This window comes from Gorilla gorilla, chromosome 2 (assembly GCF_029281585.2).
Source record: "Gorilla gorilla gorilla isolate KB3781 chromosome 2, NHGRI_mGorGor1-v2.1_pri, whole genome shotgun sequence".
NCBI lineage: Eukaryota > Metazoa > Chordata > Mammalia > Primates > Hominidae > Gorilla > Gorilla gorilla.
Window position 1 is genome coordinate 29,088,365 of NC_086017.1, and position 24,673 is coordinate 29,113,037.

At 36.7% G+C, this 24,673-nt stretch overlaps 1 protein-coding gene across 1 annotated transcript in view; it reads left to right on the plus strand.

Annotated features, from left to right (window-relative positions):
* The window catches only part of KCNH8 (potassium voltage-gated channel subfamily H member 8), a 393,213-nt gene that overhangs the window by 98,549 nt on the left and 269,991 nt on the right, over window positions 1-24,673 (plus strand). Inside the window, exon 2 of the mRNA XM_019024893.4 lies at window positions 6,858-7,091. Coding sequence (XP_018880438.1) covers window positions 6,858-7,091 — 234 coding nt within the window. The remainder of the gene's footprint in view (window positions 1-6,857; window positions 7,092-24,673) is intronic.

The following is a 24,673-nucleotide window of genomic DNA, read 5'->3' on the forward strand; positions in this document are numbered from 1 at the left end:
TTAAGTTTCACTGGGTCTGGAGTGAAACTTAAGATTCTGAATTTCCACCTGAGGCTGATGTTGCTGGCCCACGACTATGCACCCAATGGCAAGGTTGTGAAGGACATTTGTTTCCATTTGTCTCTCTGTTTGTTTGTTTATTGGACTGAAGGGAGCAAGATAGTCTCATAAACAGATGCGGTTTTCTGCTTTCTACTACTACCTCAGCACTGGAGTTCCAGCTTTGAGCTTTGCACTGTTACAAAGCTTTCTTCCAATCTTTGTCTTAAGTGATAATCTATACGGTATTTAAAAAATCAAACCGTAAATGAAGAATGAAACCTAGCAATATGAAGCCTGATACTGGATGATGTATAAATTGCAAGGACTATGAGAAATCTTTTTTACAAATTTTTAATCTGCTATTTAAACAAGGTTAGAAAAGTTACCAAATAAAGATAACCTCCTAAATTTTGGCAGAAGTCATGCTGTAAACGTTAGCTTGGAGCCAGTACTATTAATCTAATAAAGATGCTATCATACTTGGAAATGATGCAGTTAAGCTCCTTGAAATCAATATAAAGTGCAAAGATCATTTAAATATTTTAAAGTCATAAACATTAATATTCTATCTTCCTATACAAAGTAGTTTCCAGAAATGACTGTGTTCAATATCACAAGGGATACAAACGTTGTCTTTGTTGAACCTGCATGTAAAGGTAATTCTGAAAGCATAGGGGGGCAACTCACAAAACAATGTCAAAAGTTCCTGTTTGTTTCTTGCTCTGTGCAGGAAAGTGAAGGATGGAGGACTTATATTTGTCTACCTTCCTTGTCAACAGCATATGTTACTATGAGTACTTGCTAACCCAATACAAGGATTCTTTTTAAAAAGAGAACCAATATCAAAGATACTCTTCAGAAATAAAGATTTGAATTATAAATGTCTCAATTTCTGCATAATTGGCAGAAAGAGCCAAGAGAATACAGGTTTCTGTATGATGCCAAGTCAGTGTGTATCAGTGACCCCATTGCTTTGAATGGCTCCAGGGATCTGCCATATGGAGAATTATTACACTCGGTGCTGAGATGGTTATTTTTAAATATTTGAGGCTACAAGGGGAGAATGGTTTGTATCTGCCTAATCTTCTTGAGCATACACTATTCTACTTACAGTTGTGATTCTCAAACCTAAATTATGTAGTAGTATACTAAATGATATGCACAAGTCATAGTAGAAACAGCACAACCTTTCAAAGTTTCAATTGAATTAAAAGTTTTACAGGCCCATATCAAAACAAAATAACACTGCAACTAGCAATAATATATGAAAGGGTATAATGAAAAATTCTGATGAATTTTTAAGTTAAACTTAAGATTTGAAAACAATATCAGGCTTAGGGATATGCTTCTAGGCCCCATGGAATACAAATTTATTGGCCAGTAGGAGGATATTTCAGTGGGAAACTTTAAAGTACTGCGAAATACATTAAAAGCACGTGAGATTAGAGACCAGATTATTTGAGTAGAAACGACATTTCTGTGCTGCCTATGAGACTCCAGAGTGGCTGTATGCAAAACATTTTGAGACCACAGAAGTTACTGTCCTATTTCTGAAATACTGATTTTCTGCATGAAATTAGGAAGTGACATAGAGTTTGCTAACACATCCAGACTGGCTTAGGAGATGTCATCAATGAATTTTTAATGTATAATCTCTAGAGAGAAAAATCCATGTCTTTGGGTTTTTTGGAGACTGAAATAGGTAAAAATATTTTTTCTACAATTTACCCATTTCTCCTGCTAGTAGTGAGCAAGTCACTTCTTTACAGAATGTGTGGTATAGTAAAATAAGTCACATAGACTGAGTTTTAATCTCCAGCATTGGATCTTAGACAGGAAACTAAAGTTCTCTAGGTCTGTGTTCTCTGAAAAGTGGGACAAGTACAAAGATGAAAGAAGCTAATAGTGGATCAATGTTTATGCTCTTCTCTCTTTTTTATTTTCATCTTTTATACCTTTGCATTCCTACCCCCATTCTCTTTGGGCTTAAGAAGTTAACAATAAACAGTACATCTTCATTTGAAGGGGAAAGTGGTGCTCTATATTAGGAGATCAGACTCAGTGACCTGGGTGTTTACCAATCATGAGATTCTCTCTGAAGATTCATGAAAGCTTCTTGCTAAGAAAGCGTTTAGAGAAATAGTCAGCTGCCTAGTGTATAAGTACATTTATATCTTACTGTTTACTCTCACTTTCAAACTGAATATATATATAAAAATTACCTAGAAACAAGCAGAGAAAAGCCGTGTGGCATTTAGATGCATATTGCATATGCATAATTGATTTCTTAAAAGGTTAAATACCCTTAGCATATGTATGGATAGTGATATACCCATGATGATTTCGTAAGTATTATGGCAGTGGCTTTGTTTTACATAATTCTAAAGTAAATGTCATGTTTCTTCTTTAGGGATTCCAGGACTGGGATTCAGAAAAGCATGTGTTTCCAAGTAGATAGCTGGGCAAGAGAGGCTACTCTCCCAAATACAGGGACCATTCATGTAGCTAGTACACTGAGCTTTATGAAGCTCAGACTGCCACTAAATTCTCTTTAGAATTGAAATGCAATTACATATCGAGGACAAGTGCTAAATATAAACAGAAAAGACCAAATACGTGCCTTTATTTTTTCCTTTGTTTTTGCAGTATATTTGCAGAAAGAATTAACCACCTCAAACACACTATAATCCTTAATTGAAACACACAGATCAGTCAACTTGGTGAATCCTTCAGCATCTTTTGTCAAAAGTTTATTGTAGCTCTGAGGGACTGGTCTTTTCTTATATTCATAAACAATTATAAAGATGCAAAGGAAATTAATAAATGAAGCAAGTAACTAAGAAATATACCAAATGAAGCATCATTAAATATGTCCTAAATATTTAAAAATAGGCACTATGTTGCTTGAGGATACATAAGGGGTGAAAACTACATAAATGTGAGTGATTATTACAAAAATTCAAGTTATGGGCTTCTTCTTTGGGAAAGGAAGGAAATACAATTTGTATGGTATACCCAGGGGTTTTCACTGCATGAATGATCTACAGGTATTTATTATTGTTTAATAATATTATATAGTCTTTATGGGGTATCCTATATTTCCTAATTTTTAAAAATGGCAAAGGCAAGCTGGGTATGGTGTCTCATGCCTGTAAACCCAGCAAGGCCAAGGTGAGTGAACCACTTGAGTTCGGGATTCAAGACCAGGCTAGGCAACATGACAAAACCCCATCTCCACAAAAATTAGCCAGGTGTGAATTTTTAATGTATAATCTCTACAGAGAAAAATCTGTGTGGTAGTGTGTGCCTTTAATCCCAGCTACTCTAGTGGCTGAGGTGGGAGGATCACTTGAGCCCAAGAAGTTGAGGCTGCAGCGAGCTGTGATTGTGTCACTGCACTCCAGCCTTTCTTTCAAAAAAAGAAAAAAAAAATAGAAAAGACAAAATGACAAAACATAGTGAAGAGAATGCAAAAATTAAGTTGGTAAAAAACCCAATGTAATATACTTATAACAATAAAAGTAAATATATCAATCTTAGGTTGAAGAATGTATTTTTCTATTACACTTAAAATAAAACTTGATATATGCCATGTGCAAGATAATACTAAAACATAAGTCCCTGAAAGTAGGAATATGGGAAAATATATGCTAGACAAATACTAACAAGAAAGCTATTGTATCTATATAGTTTAAGAACTGGACTTTAGGATAAAATGAAATGTTTATTCTGCCTGCAATTCTTGTTTCCTTATTCATTTTCTGAGCCTACTTCATCCAAGCATCTGCTTCTAACATTCTAGGACTTATGATAGACCATCTTGATCTATTTTTGTCTTATTCCAACCTAACCATTTCAAAGCCCAGGTGTTTGATCTCTCAGCTCTAGTAGTACCTATTATTTGTGGACCACTGATTTGGTACTTATATGATGTGTTTTAGTGTTATTTATGTACATGTATTTCTTTAATTAAATTACAATATCTTAGAGCTAGAGATCATGCTTATTCTTCTTTAAATACCTCCTGTCACCTCACCCTAGGACTTGCCATCTGGTAAAATTGTGTTACCTGGCATTATCATATAATAGAAAGTTAATAAACATGTCAGCAGTCAACTGAAAAATGGCTTCTGAAAGTGCATTAAAAGCTTTTTTTAGGATGTGTAGTACTTTGTCAATGCTGTGTATTTACATTTTCTAAGTAATCTTCCAGCCAAAATTACAAAATGGAGTTGGGGAGAGACACACACTATTGTTAAAGTGACCCAAAGCTGTGCCGAGTTGATGAGACTGACACCACAACCCCAGTAGGAGGGTGCCCCCCTCTGGAGACTCCCACAGGTTTATGACTATGCGATCGTTAAGGACTGGGACCACATCTAATGAACTTTTTGCATCCACGCCTGAAACAAAGTCCAACATACAATGTATAGTCAATAAGTGATTCTGCAAAGTGTGAGAGAATTAATTATGAGTCTAGGGTAATGCACCTCACTCCTGTGGCCTCAAAACAATGTATAATTGGAGTTTCTCGGTGTGTGTCTCTAGCTCATGCTTTCAGAGGGGGAGAGTGGCTGGGAAGGCAGAAGAGCCAGCTGGGCAGAGGCAGGATGCTGATGCTTACATTACACTTGGTACTCTGGGGTTAGGCGCTGATTGAAGCAAAGCTGAGTAGTGTGGATTTTGTTCTGCCAGCCGATGGTGGACTATGTTTGGAAACAAACAACAAAAGCTTAAAAGGAGATGGAGAAACACATGGAATAGATTTTCAGTGCTTCTCCTGCTGGCCATCAAGAAGTAGCTGGAGTACCTTCTTTCCCATGGCAGGAAAGATAGTCTGTCTGCTGCAAACCTCATTTAAACTTACTGTTTTTTGAATAGGCAATATATAAAGCATGTGGGATAAAATTCAAAAGGTATAGTAGGGTATATGGGAAAAATAAGTGTTTTCCCACCTCTGCCTATAGTTGCTCTCTCTAGAGACAACACAATTACCAGATTCCATTTATTTTTAGGTATACAAAAACATTTCATGTTTGGTATGCATACACATGTGCATATATATGTATTTATTTCAGGTAAATAGCTCGTATAATAACATACTATACTGAATCTTGCTTTTTAACAAATTAACAGCTTATCCTGTAGTTTTCTCATTTTTATCTTTATCTTTAAAATCCCAGTCTCTAACACTGTTGGTATACCAAGTGTCCAACATTTGTTTCTTGTATGAATGAATGATTAATTTGATAGTAGTATCTAATTCATTCATAGTGAACCTAAAAGTCACCCACCAACACATTTTTTGAATGCCTTATCTTAAACCCCATCTCCAACATGCATCTTTTTTCTCCCTGTCGACATTATATTCAAATTAAATCTCAAAAAATTTATCCCATGGAAACCTTCTCTGAATATTGACTGTCTCTCCCCCAGGAGTTATTTCTAAGCACTTAATAATAGTTTACTAATTACTTAATAATTTACTATTTTGGTTGTCCTCTAAGTCTTTTGTGTTAATATTACAACCATAAATACGTGAATAGCACTCTTTTTTTTTTTCTTTTTGAGACGGAGTTTCGCTCTTGTTGCCCAGGCTGGAGTGCAGTGGCGCGATCTTGACACACTGCAACCTTCGCCTTCTAGTTTTCAGTGATTCTCCTGTCTCAGCCTCCTGAGTAGCTGGGATTACAGGGGCCCACCACCATGCCGGGCTAATTTTTGTATTTTCAGTAGGGATGGGGTTTCACCATATTGGCCAGGCTGGTTTTGAACTCCTGACCTTGTGATCCACCCACCTTGGCCTCCCAAAGTGCTGTAATTATAGGCCTGAGCCACCACACCCAGCCTGAATAGCACTCTTAACAATAATTTTTTACCGAGTAGTTGTTTGTGCCAGACACTTCACTAAGCACATAATATGCATAATCTCATTAATTCCTACAACACACCTATGAAGTAAATAACATTATTATTATTGTAGCATACCTGTCATTGCCCAGCCAATATCACCTAGACTCACCTGGAGATCGTATCCAGACCATTTCCTTATATACCACTGTTTTCTGGCATCTTGCTGCCAGAGTGATCTCTGGAGAGTGCACTTAGCTTCAGTGGGTAGGTCAGAAGTGTCAACATATTGGCATCCCAGGAGTGAACTTTAACCAATTATGTGTGGACATTAGTGGATAAATACTTCTGCTTTCTCTCCCCTTTGTGGGACAACCTTTAGTTGTACTCCTCACAATTATTTCAGGACCCATGTATTTTGCCCACAGTGGTGAACCCCTTTTTAACTTACCCTTTATTATCTTTTGTCTCTTCCCTATCTCAATTTACTACTTGCTTTCTTCCTGGAATCACCTCCCAAATAAACTAATTATGCTCAAATCTTAGTCTCAGAATTTGCTTTTGGGGAAAGCAGATTTAAGGAAACTGAGGTTTAGAGTTCTTGAGTAACTTTTTCAAATTCACCTATACATTACATGGCAGATTCAGTATATGAAACCAGAAGCCATGATCAAAAGCATCATCCCTTACTGCCAACTAGATGGTAGGTGCCACAAAGCAGATCAGTGAACATGTATGTTTCTTCCACAGTGTGTTTCAAAATGCAAGCCTAAGTCAGAACTTAATGCATACTTCTGCTGGTCAAGTCCATTTTAGGTTTTGGAGTGTCTCTTTTCCACTGCAGCACATCAGAACGTGCCTTTTGGCAGTTAGCTAAACACATATGCTGATAATTTATACAGGAATTGTGTATAAATTCTCACACTTATCTAGTTGCTGAGTATCTTCTCCTTGTTTTTCTATAGATAGCAACTTCATCCTTGCCAATGCCCAGGTGGCTAAGGGTTTCCCCATAGTCTACTGTTCCGATGGCTTCTGCGAGCTTGCTGGATTTGCCCGAACTGAAGTCATGCAGAAGAGTTGTAGCTGCAAGTTCTTATTTGGGGTTGAAACCAATGAGCAACTGATGCTTCAAATAGAAAAGTCACTGGAGGAGAAAACAGAATTCAAAGGAGAAATTATGTTCTACAAGAAAAACGGTGAGTTGGCTTTCTTTTGTGCTCACTGGAGAGTAGTGAGAGGCTGTCTTCTTTCAACCTAGTAATTGCTCCGCAACTCCCATTAAGGCTTAATGACATTTCACATACATGCAGGCTGTTATAGAAGTTCCACAAATGACTTGGATGATAGCCTTGTTTTAACCATTAGCAGCATAAACTGCCTAGAAATTTTGAATTAGAATTAAAACTATTCAATGTCAATGAATAGTTAACATATATTAACTGAGTTAATGTATGTTAAAATAAAGTATGTTACTATTATATTTTGGTAATTCTTAAAATATACGTTATGTATAATAGTTATTTGTATATTAATAACTTTTATCCAGGAGTATTTCTCAAATTTTATGCCTTTAAAGAACTACATCTCAATTCCAGTCATTAAAGACAGAGATCTGTGTGTTCCCTGCAAAAAAGGAAGTCAGTTAAAAAAAAAAAAATTGGCATATGCATTTTCTTTTCCGGTTACCTAGCCACAGAGCCTTTCTCACTATGCTCTTAAATTCTAAACACAAAACGGGAGACACATAGCATCTCATGTTAGAGTAAATTTTCTTGGGCTCCAAACTGCCTCTGGGGAAATACTAGGTCTTTTCTTGTGGCTGCAGTTTTGTGACTCTCTTTTGAATCAAAGGGGATCTAGGGGTGTGTAAGGTGTCCTCAGTCCTTGAGTTCTATGTAGGAATACATATCATTAGCAAATGGGCCCTGGTACTTAGGGTAAATTCAAGAGGGAGAAATGGGAGAAACGCTAGATCAAAAATTAGAACAAACTATTATTTTCCTGGTATCCAAAATTCTCATTTTTTCTTCAATAGCTTTCCTTTTCCCTTGTAGTAACATAATCCCCTGAGTTTTAGCTAGTGCATGGCTACCAAACTAGAAAAAAATATTTCCCAGCATTCTTTGTAATTAGGTTGGGCTTGTGACTAAGTTTTAGGCCAAGATATATGAGAAGGAGTATTTTGTGCAATCTCTGGGTAAAATAACTGAAAGTGAAATTGTTTGTTCTCTAATTTATCTCCTTTCCCTTTCCCATGGTGTGGACAGAACTGTGCCCTAGAAAGTAGGTATATTGAAGTCATAACCCCCAATATGATTGTATTTGGAGATAGGGCCTTTGAAAAGATAATTAGTGTTAAATAAGGCCATAAGGGTGGGGACCTAATCCAATATGACTAGAGTCCTTATAGGAAGCGGAAGAGGCACTGAGGGTGTGCACACACAAAAGAAAGACCACATGAAAATACAGCAGGAAGGCAGCTGTCTGCAAGTCAAGAAGAGAGGCCTCAGGAGAAACCAAACCTGTCAGCACCGTGATCTTAGACATCTAGCTTCCAGAGCTATGATAAAATAAATTTATATCGTTTAAGCTACCTAGTCCATGTTATTTTCTTATGGCAGCCTAAGCAAACTAATACACATATGTTAAGAAGTTAAGACAGCTTAAGATGCTTCTGGGCTGAGACAATGGGGTTTTCTAGATATAGGATCATGTCATGTGCAAACAGAGACAGTTTGATGTCCTCTTTTCCTATTCGAATACCCTGTATTTCTTTCTCTTGCCTGATTGCCCTGGCCAGAACTTCCAATATTATGTTGAATAGGAGTGGTAAGAGAGAGCATCCTCGTCTTGTGCTGGTTTTCAAGGGGAATGCTTCGTTGATAGGTGCAGCAAACCACCATGGCTCACGTTTACCTGTGTAACAAACCTGCACATCCTGCACATGTATCCTGGAAGTTAAAATGAAATAAAATTAAATTAAAAGAAGAAAAGGAATTGTATATTTGAAATAGAAACAATAATAGCTAAGATGTTGCTAAAGTTTATTTACTGGCTCTAAAAAAAAAAAAAAGATAGTTCCAGTTTTATTCGTTGTAACAATATTACAATGATGTTTATTCTTTCCCTTAAAAAGAAAAAGTTAAGACAAGGCTAGAAAGCCAGTTTCAACCATTTGACAAGGACAATAACATAATGAAATGCAGAGCAACAAGATAGAAGGAACCTGGGTATGTTTACAGATCCACTTTCCACTCCAGACAACAAAATTTCTATCTTGTTTTGTTGCATTTCTGTCTTGTTTGAGTCACTTATTTTGGAGTCTTGTGTAACAATATTTAAATTGTACTCTAACACAGGGTTTCTCAACCTTGCCACTGTTGACATTTTGGGTCAGTAATTCTTGTGGTAGAAGGCTGTCCTGTGCAGTGTAGATGCTTAGCGCATCCCTGGCTTCTATATCTTACTCATTACTTTGAGGTATTGAGATCAATGTCAAGAAGGAGAGGCTGCATATGGAAATGTCATCCCCTTTTGTAAGTTATTTTTCCTTGGAGGATATTCCCTGATGATGTGGGTTTTGGATATATAGTAGTTATGAAGTATTGGAGACTATCTCTTTGGGACAGGATACCTCAAAACACAGTTCAGACCATTGTGTCCTTCCCAGTGTCAATACATAAGGCCTACATAGCAAATATGATAAAACAAAAGGATTCCAGCTCTATGTAATTATACCATAATCATTGAAAGGAGGCCTGAGATAAAAGAAAATGCAGGATGTTGCTGAGAATGCAGACTGGCAGGGAGTGATAAAGCTGCCATCCGGTGGAACAAAGGGGAAAGGATTTCCTTTGTCTGAAATACCCGCTGACTGCAGACTTGTCCTTCTTAAGATAGGCACCTTGTGTAGGTCACTCCAAATCTATATGAGTATTTTTCTTTTTAAGCCTCTTCACAATATCCGAATCTAGGTGTCAGGACCAAACAATGGAGACTTATAGGCTTGATAGGTAGAAAGTATGGCGTACAGGTTGGGAGCAAGAATTTCTTGAGCTCAGTTTTTAAATCAGATGTCTCTGCAGCCTTAGACACACTTGGGTAGAAATCATTAAAGGCACCAGTTCCCTTTAAGTTAGTCGCCATGGGGAATTGCCTGACATTCTAAGAAAACTAATTGATCCAGTTACAAGACTGAAAATTGCCATCTACCCTAGGCTAATCATGCTGCATTATAGCTATTTATATAAATATCTGTCTGCAGATACAGTTGTGAGCTTTTGAAGGCACATTTCTACATCCCCAGTGCCTGACGCCTAGGGTCTCAAACAGTGTTCATCAGGTGGTAGTTTCTTAGTAAATACTTGCTGAAGGGAATTGAAATTGATTATTAGCCTATGGGTACTTAAAAATATGTCTGGATTTCTGGTTTTAAAAAATATGCTTATGACTTCAAGTGTCCTCCTTCCTTTCTTCAAGGATCATTTTCTTTTAATATGCTTTAGAAAGCAGATGCTTATCTTATCCTCCCCAGATACGTTTTGACATTCTGTGATAGTGCTGCTTTGCGTATTTGTTCCTTAATGCTATGATTGCTCTCCTGACCTTACAGAAAAAGTGATATGGAAAAAGCTATCCAACACAATTTCTCCATGCTTCAGAGCTATAAAACCACATAGTGGGAGATCATCTCTGGTTTTCCCTATTCTTTCTCGTTATCCTTCAAGCTGAGATGGACACACTGAGATGTCATGTCCTATTTGTTTTCTTCCTCAGTCTAGCTTGTTGGCAGAACTTTAATATCAACAAGTTGTGTCTTCTCTGATAGCATGAAAGACCATCATGATTGGATGTACCAGCCTTAGCTTTTATATGTTTATCTTAACATATCTATCCTCTCTACAGAAAGCTTATTTTTCAAACCTATTTGCATATTAGTAGGTCCAATATCATCAGTTTCCTGGAAAGAAAAATGTAGAGAACAAAGATTTAAGGTTGTTCTTAGGATAATATTCCCAATTCTGCAAAAAATATTATTGTGATATATTAGTTTGTTAGGGTTACCATTATAAAGTACCACAAACTGAGTGGCTTAAACAACAGAAATCTGTTATCTCATAGTTCTGGAAGCTAGTAGTTCCTCTAGATGATAGCTGGGTTGGTTCCTTCTGAGGGATGTGAGAAAGAATCTGTCCCGTGCCTCTCACTTTGCTGCTGGTGGTTTGCTGGAAACCTTTGGTGATCCTTAGCCTGTAGAGTGTCACCCAGATCTCTGCCTTCATCTTTACGTATAGGTCTCCCTATGTGATGGTCTGTGTCCAAATTTTCCCTTTTAAATGAGGATATCAGTCACATTGGATTTGGTCCTACTCTAATGACCTCCTTTTAACTTGATTACCTCTGTAAAGACCCTATCTTCAAAAAAGGTCCCATTTTGAGGTACTGGGGATTAGACTGCAACATATCTTTTGGGGAAGATAAAATTCAACCTAAAACATCTAGTTACATTTATACTGAATAGATTAGGAGTTAAGTTATTTGCCCAAGATTACAAACTAGTAAATAAAAAACCCTGAATGCATAAACATTCTTGCTTGACTTCAAGGTCCTTGTTCTTAAGCCACTGATTCTCTGTGGAGGTGGAGATGCTCCCATCTCCCAGGGAAGTTTGCAAATCTCTGGAGGTTTTTGACTCAGTAATTAGGAGAATGCTTTTGTCATTTATTGGGCAAGAGTCAGAGTTGCTAAATATACTGTAATGTGTGGAATGATCTTGCAATTGAAGAATTGTCCAGTTTCTTGCATGACTTTCTAATGCCCAGTTAGACTTTCCAGGAGGTGAAACACTGGATTCTAACTACCTGAATCCTGAACTTAACATGCAGAGTGCTTTTTGAAAGGATTTATTTCCCACTGAATTTTCAAAGATAAAACCATAGTGTAAGTGAGTGAAGATTGAACTTTATCACATTCAGAATTTCACCATGTAAGAAAATCTTATTAGTGGCTCACAGCACTTGTTGGTCTGATGGAGCACATATTCAGGTGTTCTGCACTCAGAGGCATAGCATTTGCAGTGATTCTACATACTGGTCCAATTATGCAACTGTTTTATTATATCTTCTGCTCTAGTTAATCATACCTGAGCATTTCTTGTTGAGATATATATTACAGAGTAAATAAGTTCATTTTTATTTTCTGTTTCTCTCTCTCTCTCTCTCTCTCTCTCTATATATATATATATATATATGGAAATAATGTGTATAAGTAGGCAAGTTTTGTTATGATGATTTTGATTTCTAAATAGTAAAAAAGGAAATACAACTATTTATTTTAAAAGAGAATCTTGAGTTTTGATAAGGTTGTGGATAACTCTGTACTCACAAACGCATTCGTTCTCACGTCGCCTTCAAGGTTTGCCATTTCTATGTGTATACCTCCTGAGCTATTGCTTATTCTGATTCACTGTTTCATTTTACTTAAATAAATTGTAAGCAAAAGAAAACTAAGCCACTACCATGAATACAAAACCAGGATTACTAACTTCAAATAGAAGGCAAACATAAATAAATATTAAATGAAAACATTTGTTTTAAGCTTTTTTTAAATTAGAAAAGTAAAAAGTATACTGGGAAATCCAAGTAATAATAGACCTAATCAATTTTATTATGCCAACCAGCATATATGTTATTTTATTTAATTTTCCCAGTAACCCTTCAAATAAATGTGGATTATCTCCTATTTACAGATGAGGAAACTATGATGTAGAAAAATGACTTAAACACAGGTCTAAATGTTATATCATGAACAGGTCCCAATTTGTTGCCCCAGTCATTGTCCCTTATTTTATTTACAGATTGATGCACTTCAATTTATTTATTTTTACATTTTAAAATTTAATTATCTGATGACATAGTAAAATGCCCCAAAAAGCCCAATTCTTTTTAATATGTTAGGTTTTCAATTGTTTGTGAAATGGATATATGGATACATACACACATATATATGTACATATATATGCATATATGTATGTGTGTTTACATACACACACACACACACTTGTTACAGCAAAAATAATTTATTTATAATTAACTGCCTTTCTTTTTTAAGGGAGAATGCCTCCAAAGGGGGAAGCTCTATTTACAAGCTGGATATGTATGAAGCAAATCTCAAACTGACCTAAGCTGTTGAATAAATAAAAACTGTTGTGTGGAAATAGGGAGGGCTGAAGAGGCTTCTTTAGCATTGGGATGGGTAGAGGAAAAGAAGGAAGAACTGTGAAAGATAGGAAGAAAAGAGGAGAAAAGGGGAGAGAGCAAAGGAAACAAACGGGGAAACGTGGTGATCTCGTGGTATTTTATCCATCAACATGTCTAAAGGTAAATTTGATAATGCTAGCTGCATATTTTAGCTTCAAATACACATTTTAACTAATATGTACATATTCAAATGTAAGATATTTATGTTTTCCCCTTAAAATAATCTTGTGTACCATTAGAATTATTCATACCACTATTTGAGCAACACGCTGTGTTCATGCAAGTGTACACATAAGCTGTCTGAATCAGGTATATTCATATTCAGTCTTATGATTTCAGATCCTGATAAAAGCAAAAAGGAAGCAAATTTCTTCATGACCTTCCTCTTTTACAATGAGCTATTCATGACAGATAATTACAGTAAGAAACATTACTTACTTAAAAACATTTTTATTGTGTATATTTAATATATGTATTACTCTATAGGATATATATATATATAGTAAAATGGTTACTGGGTGGAACAAATTAACATATCCATTATCTCACATAGTTACCCACTTCCACCCCTGTGGCAAGAGCAGCTGTAAGCTACTCATTTAGCAAAAATCCCAAGTACAACACACTATTATTAACTATAGTCTTCTTGTTGTACATTAGATCTTTCAACTTGTTCATGCTGCATATTTGCTGTTTTGTATCCTTTGAACTGCATCCCCCCAAATTCTTCTCCCCACCCCAATGTTAACCACTGTTTTGTTCCTTGTCTCTATATATTTGATCTGTTTTTCACCTTATGATTCCATATATAAGTGAGATAATGCAAGTTTTCTTTCTGTGTCTGGCTTATTTCGCTCAGTATAATGTTCTCCAAGTCACATCTATGTTGTGACAAATGGCAGGATCTCCTCCTTTTTTAAGGCTGAATAATATTCATATATATATATATATATCAGTTTATTTATCAAATTTTTATATTGATGGACACCTAAGTTTTTCCCATATCTTGGCTGTTGTGATTAGTGCTGCAATGAACATGGGAGTGCAGATATCTTTTTCTTTTAATATATACTCAGAAGACAGATTTCTGGGTCATATGGTAGTTCTATTTTTAATTTATTTAGGAACCCCCATACTGTTTTTCATAAGGGCTTCACCAATCTACATTCCTACCAACAGTTTAGAAGGGTTCCCTTTTCTCTGCACCCCTGCCAACACTTGTTATCTCATGTCTTTTTGATAATAGCCATCCTAATGGTGTGAGATGATATTGCATAGTAGTTTTAATTTGCATTTCCCTGATGATTATTGATGTGGAACACCATTTTATATATCTATTGGTCATTTTTATGTCATCTTTGGAGAAGTATTCAAGTCCTTTGCTTATTTTTTATTTGTGTTACATGTTTCCTTGCCATTGAGTTGTACATGTTCTTTATCAATCTTGGATATTGACCTCATCTTCGATGTGTGGTTTGAAATTTTTTTTCTCAATTTGTAGGTTACCTTTTCATTTTGTTGACTGTTTCCCTTGCTATGCAGAAGTTTTTTAGTTTGACGTAGTCCTGTTTATTTAATTTTTGCTTTTGTAGACTGAATTTTTGGTGTAAGATTCAAGAAATCATTGCCAAGACCAATGTCTTGGAGAGGAGCTTTTCCTCCTCTATATTTTCTGCTAAGTATTTTACGGTTTCAGGTCTTATATTTAGGTTTTTTTATTGATTTTCAGTTGAATTTTGTGTATGGTATATGATATGGATGCAATTTTATTCTTTGGAATGTGGAAGTCCAGTTTTTTTTCCCAGTATCATTTATTGAAGAGATTTTCCTTATCCTCTTGTGTCTTTTTGATGTCCTTGTCAAAATTAGTTCACCATATATGTTTGGATTTATATCTGGGCTCTCTATTCTGTTTCCCTGTTCTTTGTCTGTTTTTAATGCCTGCAACTATTACATTTTTATTACTATAGCTTTATAATATAATTTTAAATCAGGAAGTCAAATGCTTCTAACCTTTTTTTTTTCTTTAATCAGAATCATTTTGACTATTTCGGGTCTTTGGTGGTTCCATATGAATTTTAGGATTATTTTCTGTCTGTGGATATGTCATTGAGATTTTAATAGGAATTGCATTGAATCTATATATTGTGTTGGGTAGTGTGGACATTTTAACAGTATTAATTCTTCCAATCCATGAGCATGGACTATCTTTCCATTATTAGTCTCCTCTTCAGTGTCTTTCATCAGTGTCGTATAGCTTTCAGTGTAGATATCTTTCTCATCCATTATTTTGCTTCTAATACTAAGAAGATATTCTTAATGAGTTTTTTTACACTTAGTTATTCAATATGACTCTGGAAGATTTTTAGAATATTTGATTATGTCATCTAGTTATTTCAGAATTGGAACTCAAAATAGGAAAAGAGACAATGATTTGGGTTGTAAAATTTCAGAGTATTCCCAAAATAACAATTTTAAATTTGAAGCACATGTGACTTCCCCATTTGGCTGTTAAGTAATGGGCTCGTAGCATTGCATATGGAATGTTCTTCACTTAACATACAAATTTCAGAGCAAAAGATGTCATGCCCACCCATTTAATAAATGAACAACAGCAAGAATGTACTTTTAAATAGAATGTGTTTTATCCAAATGAGTGTTTTTGTGAATACCAGAGTTCCTAGCATGGACGACACTTGTAGTTGCTTTAGAATTTCACCATGTCTAAAGAACCAAGGATTAATTTTATCAAGAGCTAGTGAAACCAGGCTTGAGATCACACAAAATAAAAAGATAGTTTATTCTAAGATTGAGTGAGACCTGGGGAGAAAGGAAAGATCATTCTGAGCAAAACAAAATTATCTTCTCACCTAGCCCTCCCATTGATTCAAACCAGAGTCCAAGCCAAGAGAAAGGCAATACAACAGCAAATGCAATATTTTTTTATAAAGTTCTCCTCAGGCTGTTAAGAATGTTAAGGTCATTAGCACCGTGGGCATTAGGCTTATATAAATGGTAGCCTTGGCAGCAACTGAAAGCATCCAAGTGAGCCTGGAGGACAGCATAAAACTTAGATTCTTACTTCTTTGGAAGCCAAGAGGACTAGATTATAGGGACATTTCCTCTGAGTGTTAGAAGTACTTGTGAAGAGCCCCAGGGAGACTTGGTTTCCTGAATATGAGACCTTGTAATATTTTTCCTGTGTAATATATATGACCATATTTTTACTCACTGGGTTGTAGAGCCAAGGAAACTCAAAACAGTTTATCTGGTGTTCCAGTTATGACAAACTACTTTAGGAACTAGCAACTTAAAATAACAATAACTATATCTTACAATTTTGTGGGTCAGGAATTTAAGTTGGCCATGGGTGACTAATTCTTCTTCCATGTGGAGTTAGCAGAGGTTGGTATTTGATGGTGTTCAGTGGGGAAATGCACCTGTTTGGCAGGTATAAGATGGCTTCACTGATGTGTGGCATCTTGAAAGGCTGAGATCAGTTGAGACAGTGAACCGAAGTGCCTACGCAAGGCCTCGTCAGCATGGTGGGTTTGGGTAGTCACTAGTCTGGTAGTCTAGTGTTTCATGAACCAGGCAGAAGCTGCAAGAATTTTTGTGACCTCATCTAGGAGGTTACATAGCATAACTTCTGCCATACCATATTTAGTGGGGCAGCCACAAGTCCACTCAGATTCATGGGAAGGAGACCAAAATTCTACCTCTTGATAAGAAGAGTGTCAAAGAATGTGCAGTTGTGTTGTACAACTTCAATATCTAGTTTCCTAGAAACACATTTGGGGACAAGTGTGTGTGTAGCAACAGGCAAGAGAGCATTTGGTTCTGAAGCTTATAAAGTTTGCAGTTTTCATAAAGTCTATAGGGCCACCAAACAGTTACCATGCTTCTTTCAACTAAGTGTATTCGAAAACGTTGGGTCAGATTGTTGTGACTACTCTCAGTTGCTTTCTCTAGCTTGATTCATCTGAAGCCTTACCTGAGACTTTGCATGCCCTCAAATAGAAAGCATGCATTGTTCTTTATGTTTTGGCAAAAGATTTTATGAAGATTCTCCAATATATATTTTCAGTCTTGATAGGAGATTAATATTTTATATTTGCCTCTTAGGTCTTTTGCATTCAAGAGGTGAATCTCACAAATGCATTTATGGAAGACAACTTCAAAGTCATGGTAGCAGGAAGGCAAAGGGTTGAGAAAGTACGTGCACTGAAGGTAGCACATGCAGCCTGTATGGAGAGTCTGCCTTGCAGTTTATCTTTCTATTTGCACATAAGCTTTGTATTTGTAAACGTAGGCAGTCTTTATTTTCTTCTTTTCATCTATCTGAACAAGCTACTCTGAGAGAGCCTATTCTTTTCCTATGGTCATGACTAAAGTTGAATTGCTTAATCAATGAGCAGGAGTTTTACGTAAGTCCAGTTTTTGAAGTGCTCTTCACTGACCCACGCTCTGCAGCCAGAATGATGAGAAGAAAGTGAGACAAACGTAGAGATCAGGTCGCAGTGCATTCATCAGAAACTGCTTAGCTTAGCTTTTTCGGCTTAGATTTAGTGTTCAGTGATACTGCCTAACTAGATTCCTCCATACTTTCACTTCTTCAAAGTCAGCCTTAGTACCTACCTGACTTAGCACAGACAACTTCATAAAATAGAAACAGCTAACATTTACTGAGCATTCACTTGGGCCAAGCTCTGTGCTCTGCTCTTTGCCTGTGTTGTTGCTTCAATTTAATCCTTTCATCAACCCTTTGAGGTATATCCTATTACTATCATATTTCACAGTTAAAGATCCTGATTCACAGAGAAGTTAAGTGGGAGGGCTGGGATCCAAGTCCTGGCAATTCTGACTCCTGACCCCTTGTACTCTGAAATACTAAGTCATGCTCATGCACCTGGCAAACCTAAGCTTTCTACCTAGGAAGCCCATGACACTCCCTCACCTGCCCTTAGTCTATGACAGTGGATGGTAGGCATGCCAGGCACTATACATACCCCTTGGGGTGAGTGATTGACAAACTATCAAGGAAGGACTAGCTCAATAATAGCTAGAATCAGAAAGTTTTGGAGTAGAATCTCAGCTCTCTACATTCAGTAAGTATGTATTCTAGTTCAGTGACTTTGCTTGTTTGAGCCTCTGCTTGATCTTTCCTAAAATAGAGATCCAATATCATCCTTATAGATGTCTTATGAAGGGCCAAATGAGATAACCACTTTTCAGCACACATTATCAGGAACAGCCACATAATGTGCAAATGAAAGTGCAGATGCCTTTGTTAAAAAGTTGCTAAAAATTTCAAGACAGCACCAACAGAGCGTTAAATGAAAGCACGGGGCCCTTCTAAGCATGCAGTCTATGTGACTGCACAGACCGCATGCCCATGAGGGTGGCCTTGTACATCACAGCCATTTAATGAATATTCTTTCCACCCCTGATATTCTTCCCACCAGAAGAACCTGCCTACTCCCATTTCCCAGAGTGCTGGATCCTCAGAACCTCACATTAAGGAGCCTGGAATCTAATGCTTGGCCCTGGACTAACTTTGAACCCTGGCCTGTGGGCTGGTTTCTAGTTTTCCCTTACCTTATCAGAAAGCCATGAATATCTATCCATCTTCAACGAGATCCCACAAAAGTTTTGTGAGGTCTTAGCTGAGAGGATCTGTGTCTCTCGAGTTGGATAGGAATTATAAAATTAACACAAAATTTACATCATTTACACATGCTTAAACTATACTAGCAACATGAATAATTATATAATATCGACTGGCTACAATTATATTAAAATAGTGCTTTATTTTTCAGTGATGAGCCTTTACTCTATGTCATCCATCAAATTTATACAATCACTGGCACCAGAAATTCATGCTTCCTGACACTGTCTTAGGTCAGACCCTCACAATTTTGGTCCAGAGCTACAATAACTCATCTCAATCTGCAGACCAACCTCCAGTTCTGCACCCTCAAGTCTTTTCTCCTCACTGTCTCCAAAGCTGTCTTCCTGAAGTGTGTCCTGCAATCCCCAAGTGTGCATCTCCACAAAATACATGCTACTGTCTTATGACAGAGCCTTCAGGGGTGCCTCGTTGCCTTTCAGGATAAATAAAAACTCTTCACTCTGGCATATAAAGCCGTTCATGAGCTAGTCCCAGCCTACAATCTCTTTAAACTCACCCTTCCCTGTTTCTGTCCTCCCTGTTCCCTTCATTTCTCATCATTCCCATGTCAGCACATCCCGGACTTCAGCCTAATTATTTTATAGTTTTGTTTTTTAAAAAATCTTCCATATTCTAACTTGCCTTGTGCCTTTGTACTCAGTGTTTCCCCTGCCAGGAATGCTACTCCCCGCTTCCAAATTCCATCCTCATATTAAGCTAATAAAACTATTGAGATTCAATTCAAGCCTATTTCATCTATGAGGCTTTTAACTATGACCTTCTGCTTCACACAGTGTTTCCATGTGTCACAGTAGGCACCACCTTGTGTTATAACTTTCTCTTTATACATCTCTGTTTCATTATGCATGTTTGAGGGTGACATTGGTACCATATTAATCTTGTTATCTACAGTGCCTAGAATAGTTCCTGATATATAGTAAATGCTATTTGCTGAATGGGCGAATGAATAAATAGTTTTTCTTGCTGTTTCAATTGAAGCCCTATATTGCTTCCATGTTAGAATAGCCTTGAGATGTTGTGTACGTCTCCCTATATTCTCACATAAACTCATTTTGCTTTTCTATTTCAACTTTATGGTTACCTTTCCTCCCAAGAAAGACCTCTGACCTCATCCTTCACTTTTCTTTCTATTTCTAGAGATTAATTCCTTTGCTGGAATATTTTATTTTTCTCTCCTTAGAGAACATATTTCAATTCTCTGTCTTACACAGAGAGAGGGATTGGTGTTCTGGAGTTTTCTGCTGGGTTGATAAATTAACATCTGTTTGTGTGGGAAGTGACCGGGTTGTTCTAAGGCATTTTAATTCCGGCATGTGGACTGGGGTCTGAAGGATTATTCATTGACATCTCTCTGCTCTGCCTCAGTCCTGTCTGTCACAGCCGCCTCTGGGAGGTTGGGCCAATAAAGGCACAAAGGAGGTAAACAAAAAAGGCAGCTGAGAGAAGTGAGTGTGTCCCCTGGGCATGCTGGCAAGAAAAGGCCAGGGGAAAGCACCTGAGAAGATAGCCGCTAGAATGCAGCTGATGCCAGCAACTTGCACACAACTCAGAAATCCCCGTGCCTGATGATGGAGACAATGGGACCACTCTGAATGTGAAAAGAATACGTATTTTACTCTACCTAGAAACTCCGGCATGTAAATAGCTCTGAAGGCTGAAAGAGCTCTCTAAGAAGTAGTTCAATGTTGGCCTTTAGCAACTTTGCAGGATGTTCGAAGGAATTCACATTTTCAGATGCATATTTGAGAAGAAAAATGTAGTAAAAATTATCTTATCATAGAAAGCATTTTTAACCATTTCTAGTGGGTTAGAATGGAAAAAAATGTGACCTTTGTGTGTGAAGGCTCGAGTTTGAGTCCTTGCACAGTCACCAAGGTGCTGTAGGTGATCTTAGCCAAGCTGATTAACCCTACAATATCTAATCTTGCCTGTAAGAGCAAGCAGAAATATTTAGCTCTTAAAAGCATTTAAGAGAATTGGATAAAGACAGTAAGCTATAGAAAATATAAAGAAACACATAAATGCTTGTTGTATTGACTCTCAGAGTCTACATTCATATCTGCCAGACCAAAAGGCTTCTGTCCCTTATGAACTATGTGATTTTGAGCAATTAACTTCAACTTCCCGAGCCTCAGTTTTCTCTTCCGTGATATGGCAATAACAGTAATAGCATCTGTTTCATAGGCTTAAGTGAAGTGTAAAGTGCCTTGCACAGTGTCTGACACATAATATGTGCTCAGTAAGTGTTAACTGTCACTCTTGTAACCAATAGTATTACTATTACAAAGTTTGAATTCATCTTACAATAATTTAGTTCATTATCTGAGCACAGAGTTTAGAGTACCTGTTATGTTTGGGTCAGTCCTTCTGTTTTGCACGTAAACCTTGCCCTCCTGTACCTTATGGTCTATTAAGAGAGAATGACTAATCAAATAATCACACAAACATATTAGGAAGTTTGAAGGCAAGTTGCAGGCTCCTATGGTAGAGAATAACAGGGGGATCTGACCAAATATGGAGTTCAAGGAAAACTTCATCAAGGAAATGATATTTGAGTTGACTTTTGAAGGATGAGTAGAAATTGACTACATGGAGGAAAGAATGAAAGCATTCTAGTCAAAGAGAGCCACGTATGCAAAGTTCCTGGGAGAGACTACCTTATTTGAGACACGGAGAGAAGGCCAGTTTAGCTGGAGGGCAGATAGCTGTGTATCACATAGGAGAAGGTAGGTAAACCAAGTTAGATCACTTGGGATTTTGTCAACTATGCTCAGGCTATTGAGAGTCAACTTAGTGCAGTCAAAGTGTTTTAAGCAGGAAAGTCACATGATGAAAATTTCATTTAACAAAGAACATTTTTGCTGCCATATGAGTAATCCACGTAAGAGATGATGGTCATTAAGGCAGGTCCTACTCAGAGTGTGATGTGAAGACCAGCAGCATCAGCATACCCTGGGATTTACTGAGTGCCACCCAGACCTACAAATCAAATCTGGGGATGGGGCCCAGCACTCAGTGTTTTCACAAGCACTCCAGGTGATTCTGATGCTCACTAAAGGTTGAGAAGCCATGGCTTGGTCCAGGATGTAGCCAGTGAAGACTGAAGAGTGAATGGATTTAAAACCAATTTCAGAGGTTAGCTGCTAGAATTGACAAGATTTGGCAATATCTTTACTTTGGGAAATGAGAAAGAAGGAAGCATCAAGGATGACTCTAAATTGTGCATCTAAAGAAACCATCTAATCTGACTTTTTATACTTCGTTGTGTGTATAGATATATCTGTTTTGAGATTAGAGAAGATGAAGGACTAGGGTGTGGATTTTGGTTTACGTGTGTTTGTTTGTTTAAGCATGTACTAATCCACAGAGCACTGTTGATAAGATCTAAGAAGCATCATTATAAAAAATGACTTCAGATGAAAAAAATAACTTATAACTCGGACCATCTCAACCAATTGGCAATATAAGCAAGTTATCACTGGAGAGCTCATATCCTCTATGATAAGGAGAGCTATTTTTCTTTAAGTCTTTACTTTCCCAAAATTTCTCAATTTTGAGTCCCCCAAATTATCTTCTGAAACGTCATGTTCCACTATTTTTAAAAAAATACCTTTTCAGAACTATACTAGGAGTGAAACAGTAAAAGAAATCTTGTTAAAAATGCTACTAAGATAATATACTATTAAAAGGAGAAACATTAAACTCAGAGTGTGTTTTGAGATTAAAAAAGTCGCTGACCACCTAAGATTGTTACACTCTGTATAATGTCTATAATGATTTTTTAAAGGTACCTATTCTTTTTCACGCATATAAGAGACAGCCAGAGTGGACATTTCTCACGTTTTTAACTTTCTAGTTGCTTTGATCTGACTCTGTATAGACTCAGACCACAATCTCCATTTCACTTCTTTAGACTCATGATTTACATATCTTTTGCTTTGTAATGCAGCTGAGAAAGCTCCTCCTCACTGCCATAATTCCCAAAGCAGCTTCCGCTCATGGATTTCAAAGTAAAAGCCTTATCAGAGATCCCTCTAGGCCATTGGTGGCCAACCCTATTTTTCAAGTGAAGGAGAGTTAATTATATGCTCAATATCAAATTGGAAAGAAAATGTCTAGCCTTTATTTAGGAAAATAGTGTCGTCTGATTGGATGATCTTTTACAAGACACCACTATGACATAGTCTAGGCTCCTTCTCAAGGAAAACTGTCTATATGATTTTTACACTAACAAATAGTGCCTCTTAAATACTTTGGTAGCATATAGTCTTCTTAAATCTCCAAAGAATCAAGAATTAATTCCTAGTGTACAGTAATCTTTAGGCTTCTACATCAAATGTTGGCTAATTATGGCCTGTATCTGGCAGGATGCCTGTTTTTCTGAAGGAAGTTTTACTGGTAAACAGCCATGCTCATTTTTTAATGTATTGTCTATTACTCCAAAAGCAAAGTTGAGTAGTTGAGACAGAGACCATATGCTCTGTAAAGCCAAAAATATTTAGTCTCTGGTCCTTTGTAGAACAAGTTTGCTGACCTTTGAAGATGAATAACCAAATCTGTTAGATTGCATACCCAATTGGAACCCTCACAGTTTAGAAGGATTCTGAATTTTCATTTCTTAATGACACATATGGTCTCAAAATGTATTTTTTTCTGTTGTAGGAAAATGCCTGTAATCATATGGGAAAATGTTTTGCACAAATTTATTTTTCACAAAACGATTTCTGTCTTAGAGCAGGTGTCTGGTGAGTAACGCAAGGATAAGCTTATTGGTGCTGATACCTCACCTGAGTAGTCTGAGTACAGTGATGCCTACCTGGACGCCGGGTTTTGGCCTCAAGTTCTAGTGAGGTGCCCACTTTATTTTAGGAGAGAAGCAGTAAGTTGAGGAAGATGTCTGTTTTGCCTCACATGTCTGCCAAGTTGTGACTCAGGGCAATCTGGCACAGTGTTCACAAGTCTTCGTTAAGAGTTGAGTTTGCACAATGGAAGAAATGTTCAGTATGTTTGTTGTCTGCATATTCTTGGAAAGTGCTAAATTGCCACCTAAAACTGTAATCATATATTTATACACTGGAGAATTGTCATGAGATCCTTAACCGTTTCTTTTTACTTCTTTTCTTATTTCCAAATTCTCATCTCAATATTTCTGCTTTCTTACATAGGATGTATTTTTCATTCATTTCACTGTATTTGTCTAACCTTTTAGACACAAATTCTAAATCTGAAACTAATTTCTTAAAAAGGACTTAATCAAAGTTGAATTTGTTACATGTCCTAGCTTATGTTATCAAAAAAATAATAGCAATATATAGAACCATAATACTTCCTTTTTACTATATCAAAAATAGATCATTCACTCCTGTGATAATGATTCCTTTGGTAATTTCTTTTAACATGTGTTGAAATGCACTGTGTTTTGGCAGAAAGCTCATGAAACTGAGAGTCATATGATTTGAGGTCTAGTCCCAACTCTTAAAACAATTAGCATTTTTGACTTCAGTTTACTGAACCACTGAACTCATGATTTTCATCTTTACAATAAACAGTTCCATCTCATCATCTTTAAGATCTTTTTAACTCGAGCAATCTGAAATGCCTTTGTATGTTTCAACTTAATATTATGTTAGATGTTCAAAGAAACACTGAATTCTCCATTTTTAAAGTGGAGTGTGATATGTGTTTCCTTCATTTAACAATGAAATGTTTCATACATACACAAAGGAGAAATTATTGGAACAAATATCCACTTTACACCACCACCTAACTTTAAGATATATTAAAACTAAACCATAATTGTCCATGATTGTTTTTATGGTTAAATAAA